Below are 15,660 nucleotides of genomic sequence, written 5' to 3'. Positions count from 1 at the left end.
TACTAGCCTTTCTCCTAGTGTTTGGTTAACTATGTATTTATTCTACAGAAATATACAGTTCTAAAGTTCTATCTATAGATATAAAAGTAAAAACTTTTTTTCTTATGTGAGGCTATGAAAGAATTTCAATAAATTCAACAATTGGTCTAAACATGATAAACATATTTTAGGTTCTAAATAAGTAGGACTGCATAGGAACTACTTACGAAAAAAAACTTGTAAAAATACTTCTGCCAGTAATTTTAATGCTAAAATATAAGCTGTAATTATTTTTACTAACTGATGCAGTAACCAGTTTCTAATCAGATAAGATATAAATAATTTTGGTCTTAATGTAAGACTGCTGCAAAAAGCCAATGATTTTCCTGATTACTGAAATACAGAAATAATTCCGTATCATTAGGAAGAATCATGTGGAAGCCTCATTACAGTCTACTAATGGCTGGCTGCCTTCCCAATTTGGAAGAGTAATGGTATACTCACAAGTGAGAAAAACTTACTATATGAATAGGAAGTAGAATTATATCTTTGATCTACTTTTTAGAACACATACTAAGTTTAAAAAAAAAACAACAACAACAACATACTTGCAAATGGAGGATGTGGTGGGCCAAGGAAATCCCTTGGTGGAAAATAATCTCGGGGAGCTCCATACATGCTTCCTGGAGGAGGTGGAGGAAAAGGAGGACCTCTTCTCATGAATGGGCCCCTTGTATCCATTGGGAACAATGGAGCCCTGATTGGAACAAGAGGTGGAGGAACGAAGCCAGGGCCCGTTGCTTCACTTTCAGCAGGGAAAGATGAATCAGGCACATTTAAATTCTGTAACAAATTGACATACAGTGGTCACTAAAACAATGGCAAAATTTGCAATAATATTCCTGAAAATCTTAGGTTTAGAAGAAAGCACCTAGGCAGAAAGCAGTCTATGATAGTCTTAATAGTCTCCTGAGAAAGATTCCATTTTCTACATCAGACAGAGTTTTGCAATCACAAATATTAACTCAAAAGAAAACATCTTTAACCAAAACAGAGTAATACTCTGGCTAAAGATAAAACACAAGATTAGTCCAAGAGTACCGAAACATACATATTTTTATCAAGCATGTACTGAAAACAGTATGTTTGTTTATATTTTCAACATAAAGTGACTAAAAGCAAAAATTGTAAACATAGTAACAAAAATATACTTTAAAACATTTAAATAAAAATTCAAGGGGGAAAATCCAAACTCTTGGTTAACTTTAGTAAATGAACTCAAGCCTCTAGTCTATAAGTTGTACTTTATCATAGTGTACAATCCAGAAAAGAAACAGCTATAATGCATATAGGAAGTATATATATTTGTCAAAATGGGAGAAGCAGCTTTATTTCAAGAACTAGATTGCTAGCTAAATTTCTCTTCTAGTAAACCAAGAGACTGGAAAGTTCCTGAACACATGGATAAAATTCCACTTTCAATACTTACACCAAGGTCATCTTTTTTATCATTTCTAGTGGATTCCATTTCTGAAGACACTGGACCATCTAAACATAAAAGTTAAACCATGAAAAATACATGACTGATCACTCTATTCCTAGATTATCTCCCGATCACAAAGGATTGTTGTTATTTCCCCATTCCCCGTTAGCATATAAACCAGCCTGATACCAGCATCCTGCATTGTGGCCACAAGAAAGCTTTAGGTCACTGGAAATTCTGGCACACTTAAAGTTCTGCAAAGGCATGTGGCAATGATTTCCGTGGCTTGGTCCTAGGCAACCCTGCTAAAGAGCATCATTAGGAGACTTCTGGAAGGTGGCTCCCCTCTCCCTTTTCCTTCTTTCCTTCCTTTCTTTTCGCCCTCCCTCCCTTCTTCCCTCCTCCTTTTCCCCCTTCCATCCTACTTTCCTAATTCCTCCATCAGGTAACATATACTAGCATTTGAATTTAGCTACTGTTCAAAATAAATGTTCCTGGACTTTGTTATCACCAAGAACTGCTCAGTCCATGAGAAGGTAAATTCAAACAACCCTCTCTCTGACCACCACTACCTATCCTCGCCTAGCCTTCTCATTTAGTTATTCTCACTACACCTGTTCTTGTCACTGAAGCTTCCAGTCCTCTGGTCTCTCTTCATTTTCTTCAGTTTCCTCTTTTCTTCATTTCCTCCCCCAATTAACTGGACTTCAAAGTCCATCACTGCATCCAGTCATCGATGTCCTTACCCAACTGGCCATATTTCTACATGTGCTTGACAACATTCTAGCCCTATATTAATCCAACTCTCCACTTCCACTCTGCCTATTCCTGAGCCACTCAGCACTTCTGCAGGTAAAATAAATCACAAATTTGTGTAAACAGGGCCCACTCCAAGCTGATGGATTGCCAGCCATACTTGTAGCAGCTCAATGACTAACCGTTCTGCATCTTCCAAACCACATTTCTCCTCAGGAATTTTAAACCTCCATTCTCTTCAAACCTACTACACCAGTCACTTAGAAACCTCCCTTAACTTTTTGTAATCAAACAAACAAATGTATCAACAACTATATTCCTCTGATCTTTCCTCCTATTATCATGGAAAAAGATCCTTCTAGATGATCTATGACCCTGGTTCTGTGCTCAGAATCCCTCCCCTGTAGCTTCCTAAGAAATCTTCTTCTTTCTGTTGCCTCCCTCCTCCCTTTCTGCTAGAGGCATTCTATTAGCAAGTCTCTCCCAACTACTATTTAAAAATGAGACAGAAAAAGAAAATTCCCCTACAGCTACCCCTCTCTTCTGTAATCAATAATTGTTCTCTATATACTGTTCGGAATTCCTCTCATTTTGTCCTCGTTTTACTGCAATCGATTTGCAACATCTACCACTCCACCAAAATTATTCTCCCCAACATCAAAAAAATATCAGGAATGCTGAGCTCCTATTCACCACTGAAATACAGCAACTACCGTAATGCCTGTCATATGGTAAACACTATGAGTCCTTATTTTACATTATTTCTCACCATTGTTGACCACTCTTTCCCTCTTTAAATCCTCTCAGCCTTCAATTTTTGTGATGGTACCCTTCTCTATCTTTCCTTGCTAGCTGCTCCTTCTCAGTCTCTTTGGGGGGCTCCACTACCTCTGACCATCCTTAAATGATGGTCTCCACAGAGTTCCACCTCGGCCCTATTCTCCTTTCATTCTCTCTTTTGAGAAATGCCATCCACTCCTACAGCTTTAATTTGGTGTATACTAACTAATGACTTCCAGACGTGTAATTCAGATCTAGTTATTTCCCTTACTAGGACTTCGAAGTCTGAACTGCCTCTCTGAATAGTCATGCAGGTGTATCACAGGTGATGCTAATTTTGCAAGTTCACAATGTAACTTATAATCTTGCCTGTCAAATTTGCTGCTGCTCCTTGCTCTTTGTCTCAGAACGATGAATGGCCCAGATGCCACAGCCGGGAACCTACGCATCAGCCAAGACTCCTTCTTCCCCCACATTCCCACATGCTTTCAAATCCTAAATCCTCCCAATTCTCTTTTCTCTATCTCCGCTCACATCTCTGGATCATCCCCTCTGCTAAATCACCACCCTCACTCATATAGATTCCTGATACAGACTCCTAAGAAGTTACCCTGCCTCCAATCTTGACTGATCCCTACAATCTATTCACCATAATGCAACCACACTAATTCCTCTAAAATGCAGATCTGATTATATCATTTCTCTAATGTGTTCCCATTACCCTGTAAATAAGGTCCAAGTTTTGAACAGGTTTGCAAGGCCCTGAGAACTCTATGCACTGCTTAAACTCTTCACTACTTGTTACAATATTCCCTGACTCACACTCCATGTTGCAGCTATAATTTATTAGGACTTCTTACATCTTAATCTTTAAAGACGCTATTCTCTTCTCCTAGAACATTATTCCTCCCATCATTTTAGTCCAGCTAATTCTGGACCTTTAAATCTCAGCTTATACATGCTCTAGGAAAATTTTAACTACCCCACACTCAAAACCCCAATACCTCATCTTGGTAAGTGCCCCATATGGTTCCATTACATTTTGTACTCATTACTTTTGTCACTATGCAGTACAACTGCATATAGGTCTTTATTAGACCTCAAGTTACAAGGAATGCTGAGCTCCTATTCACCACTGAAATATAGCAACTACCGTAATGCCTGTCATATGGTAAGCTTTCTATAGACATTTAGTGCGTCAACTGATAGATACACTACCCTCTCAATTTCAATAATGAATAGGGATCAAGACCACAGCTCTGGAGTCAGACAAGCATGGGTTCAAGTCCTGCCTCTGACACTTCCTACCTGAGATACTGAGCACCTTTTTGAGCCTTGATTTCTTCATCTATAAAATGAGGATAATAGTGTCTATTTCATAAGTTCATTGTGAAGATTAAATAATTCACTTTCATTCAATAAATGTTTATAAGCGCTAGTGCTAGTCAATGTGTTTTAATCAGATCTCTGACCATTCTCCTCCATGTAACATATACTGACAAACCAATAATAATGTATTACATTTATACAGAACTTTTCTATTTACAAAATACTTCAGCACACATTAATTCATTTAACCCTCATAAGACTTTGTCAAGTGATTAATATCTCAGCTTTACAGCCATTATTCATCAATGACTTGTGTTGTCTCTTTTGCTTTTACTTATGCTGTTCATCATCACTGGCACAGACCCTCATCTCTCAAACAATTTCTCAAAGTCCCTCAAAAGTAGCTCAAATGCCACTTCCTTCATGGAGTTTTCCCTGACCCTTCAACTAGATGACAGTTCTTTCTGTGAACACAGTATATTTTCTAATGGAACTTAACTATTCTGATCAGTATTAGTTAAAGATATATATTTCTTTCTCCACATTTAATTATTAGCTTCTTACAGGTAGAAACTATACCTTATGATAATTATATTCTCTGCCATGTCACGTAGGGCAGCAGACACTTAAAAATTATCTGATTAATTGGATATTGTTCAATAACAACAAAAAAGGACATGTAAAAAATTTTAAATAGCATTAGTTTAAAAGTAGATATTCAATCACATATATACTTTCACTACATTAAGCTTGAATTAATGGGGGGAAACAATTTCAAAATCCAAAGGTTAGAATTTAATTATAACTAATTATAATTAATCCAGACCATAGATCTCCTTCTTTGATTATTCAAAAAAGACTGATTTTCTAAAATAATAAATATTTCAACTGGATAATGCCCAGCCCCCTGCAAATATATATCCTGTCCTGAAGAAACCGTTTACCAATAAATTTAAGTTTCTACTTACTTTTAATCTTTTTAATGTTATACACTTCTGATTGATACACTGGATATATATATTTTCCAACTTCAGTGGGTTGCTGTGAGGTGGTTTGAGGAGAAGAGTGCCTGATAGATAGTAGGTTGCTCAATAAATGTTAGTTAAATCTATCTGAGTATGTAATATTTAAATAAGGTACTTGATTAAAGCAGCAACAAAGCATGCACCCAGATTATTTTTCTGGTGGATTTTCACATGTGCATTCACACTAGCTTAACTTCCTGATTACTAAATAGGATATATGTAAGTGGGCTGGAAAATTTTTAAAAAATTAATCATGCAATAGAGTAAAATCTGCCATCACAGCTAAATATAGTAAACCCATTACAATAATGCCCACATCAACCATTAACACGTATGAACATGCCACGGATACCTACAATATAACAAGAAACATAAAATAGAAAGTTTTCAGGAAAGATTTTGGCATTAAGAGCTACCAGAGATATCAGTTATTAGTCCTTTTTTCAGCTTCCAGTTCTTCAGTGTGCCACCATTATTAAAAAACATACACATACACAAAGTATTTCTTACCCACTTTATCCAAAGACGGCATATTAAAACTTCTGAGTTCTGCTGGCCCAGATAGTCTGCCAGAATTAGAATAAAATCTGTCTTGCCTTTGTGGAGGAAGAGCTGCATCAGGGTATGCTTGGCCTAGAAAACAAGTTTGTAAAATATTTTCATTAGTATAAAAATAAATCATGTTTGGGGCGCCTGGGTGGCTCAGTCGTTAGGCGTCTGCCTTCGGCTCGGGTCATGATCTCAGGGTCCTGGGATCGAGCCCCGCACTGGGCTCCCTGCTCAGCAGGAAGCCTGCTTCTCCCTCTCCCACTCACCCTGCTTGTGTTCCCTCTCTCGCTGTGTCTCTGTCAAATAAATAAATAGAAGCTTTAAAAAATAAATAAGTCATGTTTATTTAAGTTTAATATATTGAACATAGACATTTCTCTTGCTTCCTAAAAAACTGACCCATATTCTTGGTAGACAATAGTAAATAATTTGAGGAAAACTATTTATTTACTAAAGGTAACAACTTTTGTAGTAAACACAAGTATAACATGCTACTCTGGATTTGGAATTTTCAATTCAGTGAAGGAAGTAAATATATCAACCTATCAAAACCAATATTGAGAAGATAGCTACTAGCAAAGAAAGAAAAAAAGGAGTATGTTGTAAGCATATCAGGAAATTTAGCAGAACAAAACAAGGATAAAAGAAATAGCAGATACCATTCAGAGGTCATCAATGATCAAATTTTCAGTAACTTCAATATTTTGGAATTTAGCACCCCTCCAAAACTTAAGGGGAAGAATTCTCACTCAACAGATGAACAGAAGGCTCACAATGCTCAGATTAAGGACACCTGGACAGACATAAATCCGGGCACAGACTCTGACTCGGGTGCTTCCACAGCCACCCTTCGTTGTCCCCAGAGGTCACTTATGATGACAAAATTGTCATTCCTGGGTCCTTGTAGAACTCATCATTCTTGAAAAAATATAGGTGGTCTATCTCATCTTTGACAGGTGATGGCAGATTTTGACAGATTAGGTATGCACATGCCCAACTCCAAAAACAAGAGGAAAGTCAAAGGGGGTGAACTATGTGACTCTTTCTTATCCATACAGATATGGAAAAACAGCTGCAAACCACCTTCCATGACCGTCCTAAGCAGTGGTTCATAATGTGAACTCCACACAATGTTGGATAGGTCATTCCTCATCTGACTCAGCCACATGGGACCGTACTGACACACCTCTCCCACACAAAGCCAAGGAAACCACTCAGCATCAACCAGAGTTAATGGAGAGAATTATATTTAATGAGCTCCCAAGGGCCAAGGGATGTGAATCAGGAGAGAAAGATCTGGATGGATAGTCTCAGGCTCACTTCCTCCCTCTTTCAGAATCTTAGCAAAAAGCTGTCTCAATGGGTCTGAATTATTAGCCCAATGAAAGAAAAGGCCAATACCAACCACTGAGATCTAAACTAAGTTTTCCCTTTCTACTTCAAACATGGGATTAATTAAATGGCAGAATTGGGCAAGGTGATAATATGGGGAAGCCTGAAAACTTCCAACTCTTTCTTAATCAAGTCTCAAAATACCATACTATATCATTATTTTGCTTCTAAAATACATCCACACAGTATCAGCAACCTCAGAAATACAAAATTAAAAAAAAAATACAAAATTTTGCTGCAGGCTTGCTGTTTTATAAATCATATACCCATGGTGCTCTCCACTGGCCAAAATAATTTATTCTTCAAGTCTTCCAGGGCCTATTGTATATATGGCACTACTGATACAAAGTTGGTTCTGATACAGTCCACACTTTTATAGTCTATGGGGACAGAAATAAATACAATGTGACCAATGCCTTAATCAAGAGGTATACAGGGCACCTGGGTGGCTCAGTTGGTTAAGCAACTGCCTTCGGCTCAGGTCATGATCCTGGAGTCCCGGGATCGAGTCCCGCATCGGGCTCCCTGCTCGGCAGGGAGTCTGCTTCTCCCTCTGACCCTCCTCCCTCTCATGCTCTCTGTCTCTCATTCTCTCTCTCTCAAATAAATAAATAAAATCTTTAAAAAAAAAAAAAAAAAAAGAGGTATACACATTATGAGTGGCGGCCTACTGAATTCTGATTGGAGGAATCAGAAATGGTGGTGTTATGGAGGACGTAAAGCTTGCCCTGAGAGAAAAGGAAGGATGAACAAGTAAACAAGGGTATTCTGGTCAAACTCAGATACATGTACACACGCAATGTAATAAGATAAAGCGATGTGGAAGGCATATGACCAATGAGACTGAAATATAGAAAATAAAGAAAAATGGTTCCTTGCTTGCTTTAATACCTTTGTTTTCTACCACCCTTATAAGAGAAGAAATGATTAAAAAGAAAGAATGGGAGAAGGAAAAGGATCAGGAAAAAAATGAATAAAGGCTGCAAGTAAGTATACACAGCATTCTGAGGCAGTTTCATAAACTAAGAATTAGAATAAAATCCAAGATGCCTGGGTTAAACAAAAATGTTGTTTATCTATTTTCATTCCATAATAAAACTTGGACTGTAATAGCTCCCCAAGAACTTCTTTTAATATTGGATTCTATCACATAACAGAAACAAAAGAGAATTATAAAGATGGATAAAGAATTAGAATTTTTTTAGGTTTAATACTGGCTAGTAATCAAGTACAATAAACATCTTCATTCACAACATGATGAAATAGTTTATTCTAATAATTAAGGAATTTAAATGGAATGAAAAAGCAAAACTTCCAGAAAGTAGATGAAAGCAGCATTGATACGGATAGGTTAGGAGTCTGGAATAAAGAGACCAATGGTATAGAGAGAATGTCTAAGAAACAGATGTATGCAAATATGGACATTTAATTTAAGATAAAGTGGTATTTCAAACTGATGAACCAATATATAGTATCAAAATAACTGTCTATTCAATGGAAAAAAAAAAAAAGAACTCCTCACACTAAACACTAAAACAGAAATAAAATACAGATCTAAAACTTAAAACAAAATTTTAAGTTTTTAGAAGAAAACAGAATATCATTTTGATCTAGGAACAGGTCTTAAACAAAACGAAAATTCCATTAAAAAAAAAAAAACATGGATTAACTTACCTATAACAAAATTTGAAACTTATATATAACAATAACATACATAATAACAAACCAAGAAAATATCTGCAAAAGACAAGATTAACATCCAAAATATACTAAGAATTCCTATTGGGGCTCCTGGGTGGCATATTCAGTTGAGCATCTGACTCTTGGTTTTGGCTCAGGTCGTGATCTCAGGGTTGTGAGATCAAGCCCCACATCGGGCTCCACATTCAGCAAGGAGTCTGCTTATCCCTCTCCCTCCCCCTCTGCCCCTCACGCCACATTCTCGCTCTCTCTCTTCCTCTAATAAATAAATAAATAAAATCTTAAGATAAAAAAGAATTCCTATTAAGCAAGAAATAAAAGGGGTCAGGCAATTTACAGTAAATAAATACAGATAATACAAATTACCAATAAACATGAAAAGATACTCAAGCTCACTAATCAAAGAACTATATATAAAAATAAGATTAAAATTTTAACTCACTGGAGATATTCAAAAAAGTTTTACACCAAGTACTGGAGAAATAACTACTCACAAATATTTCATGCACAGCCACTCTCTTGAGGACAATGTGGCAGTATCTATTAAACTAAAAAATATGCTTATCCTATTACTCAGCAATTTCATTTCTTGGACTCATCTCTAAAGAACATGTACGCAAGGTGTTAACTACAGCACTGTTAGTAATAGTGAAACACTGGAAATACCCTAAATGCTCATCAAAGGACAGTGGATAAATATATTGTGGTATATTTATATACAGAATTACTATAAAGCAATTAAGGTAATAAACTTTATATTAAAATGGAAAGAACTCAAGAACATAATGCTGATTTAAAAACTTGATAAAAAAGAAAAATACTATATATATATATATATATTTTTTATTCATATATGGATCTAAGTTTACACACTGAACTCTTTCCTTTGGGAAAGAAAGCTCCTAACGGCCCCAGGAAAGGAAATAGAATAGACTTCAACTAATATATACATAGTGTGCTATTTTTTCTTTTTTTTTTCTTTTTTTAAGATTTTTATTTATTTATTTGCCAGTGAGAGAGAGAGAGGGCGCTCACAGGCAGGGGGAGCAGCAAGCAGAGGGAGAAGCAGACTCCCTGCTGAGCGAGGAGTCCAATTCGAGTCTAAATCCCAGGACCCTGAGATCAGAACCTGAGCCAAAGACAAACACTTAACCAACTGAGCCACCCAGGCATCCCTTTTTTTTTTCTTTTTATGTTTTATTTACACATTCTCTCACACACATACACAAACACACACACACAAGCACACCCAAAGCAAGTATTAACATGTAAATTCTGGGATGTAATAGACAAGATTTCACTACATTATCTTTGTTTTTGTTTCTTCTTCTGTAAAATGGGAATAATATTCCTAAGAGTGTTAGAATGATTAATAAAAAGCACTTAACATAATAACTGGCACAATGTAAACACCCCAAAGTAACTGTAGAATAAATTAAACTTTTTGTTTATAAATCATATTAAAATATAATACTGACTGATTTCATTCAAATTTATCTAGATCCTTGCTGAACTGTCTAGTTGTTCTACCAATTGTTCAAAGAGGTGCTGAAGTCTTCAACTATAGCTGCATTTATGTTTCTCCTTTTAGTTCTATCACTTTCTGCTTCACATACTTTGGCTTGCTGTACACACATTTAGGTTAGCTATGTCTTCTTGATCTCTTTTATCATTATTTTCTTTGCTCTTAAGTTTACCTTATCCAATAGTAATAATAGCCACTCTTGCTTTCTTTTGATTAATGTTTGCATAGTGTATCTTTTTCTATCCTTTTACTTTCAACCTATCTACCTATACTATTATATTTGAATGACTTCTGTAAAAATAGTTGAGTCATGGTTTGTTTTGTAATCCCTTCTGCCAATCTGTTTTTTAACTATTGATATTAGACAATTTACATTTAATGTAATTAATAATGGAATTATTAATAAAAATATTAGGGTTTAAGTCTGCCATTTTTTTGTTTTCTACTTGTTCCCTGTGTTTATTTTTCTTTTTTCTTTTTCCTTCTTTCCTATGGGTTACTTGGACAGTTTTCAGAATTCCATTTTGATTTATCTGATCTATAGTGTTTTTTTTTTTTAATTTAAATATTTTTATTGGGGAGCTTGGGTGCTCAGTAGGTTAAGCATCTGCCCTCGGCTCGGGTCATGATCCCAGGGTCCTGGGATGGAACCCAGCATTGGTCTCCCTGCTCAGCAGGAAGCCTGCTTCTCCCTCTTCCACTCCCCCTGTTTGTGTTCCCTCTCTCACTATGTCTCTCTCTGTCAAATAAATAAATAAAATCTTTTAAAAATAAATAAAAATTTTTATTTATTTATTTGAGAGAGACAGAAATAGCGAGAGAGAGCACAAGTGGGAAGAAGGGGGAGAAGCAGACTCCTCACCGAGCAGGGAAACCGATGCGGGACTCAATCCCAGCACCCTGGGATCATGACCTGAGCCAAAGGCAGACGCTTAACCCACTGAGCCACCTAAGTGCCCTGATCTATAGTGTTTTTGAGTATATCTTTTTAAATAGATTTTTTGGTGGCTGTTCTAAGCATTACATAATTTATCGCAGCTTACTGGTGCCAATATTCACCAGTTCAAGTAAATTGTAGTTGACCTGGTCCAGGAAATCTCCCAGTTAAGTTCTTAAAAACTGAAAAAGGTGTGTTCATCAACTGAGTTTAGAAAAGACCGCTGTAAATAGTCTTTGGTTTTACTAACATTACATATTATAATATGTTATTTGATCTACCAACTAGATTGAAAATTATCTAGCAAATCTGAAACATTACTACCTGGCTACATTTTATATTACTCGGCTAAACAGATTACATAAATCACTTAGTCTGTCTCTCTCACTGTATAAAAGGACTGAGGTCCAAAGATGAAATAAGTTTCAAAAATCACACAAAAAGATAAAAAAGTGAAGACTGGAAACCAGATTTTTTTTTTTTTAAAGTAATCTCTACATCCAACATGGGTCTTGAACTCACGACCCCAACATCAAGAGTCACACACACTACCAACTGAGCCAGCCAGGTGCTCCATTTTTTTTTTTTTTTAAGGAAAAAAAAACAGATTTTTTCATTGCCAGTCTAAATGCTTTTTTACCTAAACCATTCCTGATCTACAATATGTAATCTAAGTTTTAAGTACATAGAAGAATGTTAGATGAACAGATGCATGGCACTGCACACTACTCAAATCAATTTTGTGTACAAACTGCACTGAAGCAGAATCAGTCTTATCCTAATGTGGTAGCCAAATCCGTATATTAACCTTTAATAATCATTAATACTTCACACAGAATTTTGAAAGAAAAGATAATTAAAACATGTATTGGTCTATAAGAAGACTGAAACTGCAGCTAAAAATAATGACAATAAAACATTAATTATAGTAATTGAAGAAAGCAGGTCTATACTTGTTAACAAACCCTCAAAGCAATAAAAATGTCTGGAATAAAATACAAAGGAAAAAGACAAGGTATAGGTTATTTTTTCTGACTATGTAAGGCAAGAAAGTTTTTCCCCCTTCAAAGTATTTAACAGTGAAAAAACAAATGATTCCTTAGAATTACAGAATCATTTAAGATTATTTTTCCTTACTCATCTTAAGTCAATAAAAAATTTTAAAATTTATGCCAAATATCTGATATTTATAAAATATCCTTAACAGGACTAAATTACAGAAAATCTCAGATAACTACAGAATCCAAACTCCTCAGAAATTTAGTTATTTTAGTTGTCATCTTTTAACATGAGTGCTTTTTAATGAAAATATTTTAAAACTTAAGAAAAATCTTAAAGAACAATTATTACTAGAAAGGACACTTCATGAATCCTGATAATTCAACATAATAGAAAATGGGGGGTGTATCAATTTGGAGTATTGTAATCTGTTTTATGGAAATCCATATTTTAGAGCTGAGAAATAGTGATGGGCAAAATGAAATGCTCAAGATTATACAAAAAGTTAATAGCAATAAGATAAAAACCTAGGTCTCCTCGTTCCTTATACCAATTAGCTAATTTTAATACAAAATAAAAGAACCAACCTGGAAACCTGTTCAGTGACTACTTAGAAGGGATAGCGATATACCAAGGGCAAATGTAGAATATGTTTGTAATTTTACTCTGGTGGGAACAGGGCCAATAACTAAGTGTATTTCTCAGCATTACTCCAATTCAAGCTAGAGTCTCCGGGGTCATTTAGCCCCACTCATCCAATAAAGTTTAGTAGTCCCTGAAATCCCTTGCTGTGCCTGTACAATTATCCTATTTCACTGAGATTAGAATTCACACAGGCAACCCCTGTGCTACCCTAAATAGATCAGGTACATTATTTGGAGACACTTTCTATAAAATGGATACATATCTCCCCTATGAAGACATTAATTTAGAAGCTCACAATTTTGAATTTTAAGTTAGACTTAGAAAATAACACAGATACCAGGTTCCATTTCCAGTATGGCAGAGTGAGCTTGTAACAGACTGATTCTCCCACATATAATACCTCCTAACAATTTACAAAAAAAAAAAAAAAAAAAGAAGTACCTGAAGCATAGCTACTATAGAATAAAGTACAGAGATTCCTCAAAAAATTAAAAGTAGAACTGTCATATAACCTAGCAATTCCACTTCTGGATATTTATCCAGCGGAAACAAAAACATGATCTCATAGAGATATCTGTACTTCCATGTTCACTATAGTGTTATTTACAATAGTCAAGATATGGAAACAATCTAAGAGCCATCAACAGATGAATGAATAAAGAAAATGTGCTATAGGGACACCTGGGTGGCTCAGTCAGTTAAGCATCCACCTTTGGCTCAGGTCATGATCCCAGGGTCCTGGGATCGAGTCCCGCATCAGGCTCCTTGCTTGGCAGGGAGCCTGCTTCTCCCTCTACTGCTCTGCCTGCCGCTCCCCCTGCTTGTGCTCTCTCTCTCTCTCGCTCTCTCTGACAAATAAATAAATGAAATCTTTAAAAAAAAAAAGAAAGAAAGAAAGAAAATGTGCTATATCCACACATTGCAATATTATTCGGCCATTAAAAAAGGAGGAAATCCTGCCATTTGTGACAACATGGATGGACCTTAAGGACATTATACTAAGTTAGGCAGAGAAAGACAAATACTGTACGATCTCACTTATATATGGAATCTACAAAAACAAAAAACAAACTCTAGAAAAAAGAGATCAGATTTGTAGTAACCAGAGGTAGGGAGAGGGAGAACTAAATGAAGATGGTCAAAAGATACAAATTTCCAGTTATAAGATAAATAAGTACTAAGGATATAATGTATGACATGATGACTGTAGCTAACACTGCTGTATGACACAAAGGAAAGTTAAGAGAAATCTTAAGAATTCTCATGACAAGGAAAATACATATATATATATATATATATTCTTTGGTACTTAGATGATGGATGTTAACTAAACTTACTGTGATAATCATTTCACAATATATATATAAGGCAAATCATTATGCTGTACACCTTAAACTTATACAGTGATGTTTATAGATTATAGCTCAATAAAACTGGAAAAACATTAAAAATTTAAAAATAATAAAATAAAATAACTACCTGAAGGCTCTGAAGCATGAACAAAAATAGACAGATTTGGTAAAAGGCTGAGAACTTGGAAGAAGGTACCACTATGTGGTGAGTTTTCCATTTTTTATAGTTTAGCCTGAAGGCAGACCATAGTCAAGCTACAGCACAGAGCAGTCAAAGCTCATAGAAATTGTGGCTTGAAAAACCAAAGGACAGAGCCCAGGAGAGCCAAAGAAGTGAGCCTAAGATTCTGAGATTTTTGCCCAACTCAATAGCTGACCCCTGAACCACAAATGTGTGAAGTAAGCTTAAGGCATTTTCAGCTAAGGCGAAAAACTGAACAATATTTGGACTGCTGTCTAGTGAGAAAAAAAATCTAACTTTGAGTTCCTCAGAGAAATACAGTAAAATCTAGAATCCCCATAATGTCTAGGATACAATCCAAATTACTCTGTATAACAAGAAAAGGTGACCCAATTTGAAGGGAAAAGACAATCAAAAGAGGCCATCCTCAAAATGACCCTAATATTAGAATGATCATACAAGGTCTTGGAGCACCTGCGTGGCTCTGTCAGTTAAGCATCCGACTCTTGATTCCGGCTCAGATCATGACCTCAAGGTTGTGAGGCCAAGCCCCGTCAGACCCTGCACTCAGCCAGGAGTGTGCTTGGGATTCTCTCTCTCTCATTCTCCCTCTGCTCCCCCCAACCCCATTCTCATGGACTTTCTAATAAATAAATAAATCTTTAAAAAAAAAAAAAAAAAAAGAGGGGCGCCTGGGTGGCTCAGTTGGTTAAGGGACTGCCTTCAGCTCAGGTCATGATCCTGGAGTCCCAGGATCAAGTCCCGCATCAGGCTCCCTGCTCAGTGGGGAGTCTGCTTCTCCCTCTGACCCTCCCCCCATCATGTGCGCCCTCTCTCTCTCATTCTCTCTCTCAAATAAATAAATCTTTAAAAAAATAAAATTAAAAATTAAAAATTTAAAAATTTAAAAAAAAAAAGAATGATCAATCAAGGTCCTTAAAGCAGCTATTAAAAAACTATACTCAGGGGGCGCCTGGGTGGCTCAGTCGTTGGGCATCTGCTTTCAGCTCGGGTCATGATCTCAGGG

At 36.1% G+C, this 15,660-nt stretch overlaps 1 protein-coding gene across 15 annotated transcripts in view; it reads right to left on the bottom strand.

Moving 5' to 3' along the window:
- Positions 1–15,660, bottom strand: part of MIA2 (MIA SH3 domain ER export factor 2) — a 110,521-nt gene that overhangs the window by 1,057 nt on the left and 93,804 nt on the right. For 14 of the 15 annotated variants that reach the window (XM_078053604.1, XM_078053603.1, XM_078053605.1 and 11 more), the window contains 3 exons: positions 5,863–5,985; positions 1,469–1,527; positions 588–822 (listed from right to left, as the gene is read on the bottom strand). In XM_078053604.1, the coding sequence (XP_077909730.1) occupies positions 588–822; positions 1,469–1,527; positions 5,863–5,985 (417 nt within the window). Of the gene's footprint in view, positions 1–587; positions 823–1,468; positions 1,528–5,295; positions 5,397–5,862; positions 5,986–15,660 lie in introns of those variants that run through there. The other variant, XM_078053606.1, reaches the window with a different exon arrangement.

This window comes from Halichoerus grypus, chromosome 8, assembly GCF_964656455.1.
Source record: "Halichoerus grypus chromosome 8, mHalGry1.hap1.1, whole genome shotgun sequence".
Taxonomy (NCBI): Eukaryota; Metazoa; Chordata; class Mammalia; order Carnivora; family Phocidae; genus Halichoerus; species Halichoerus grypus.
This window is presented reverse-complemented; position numbering and strand designations above follow the sequence as displayed.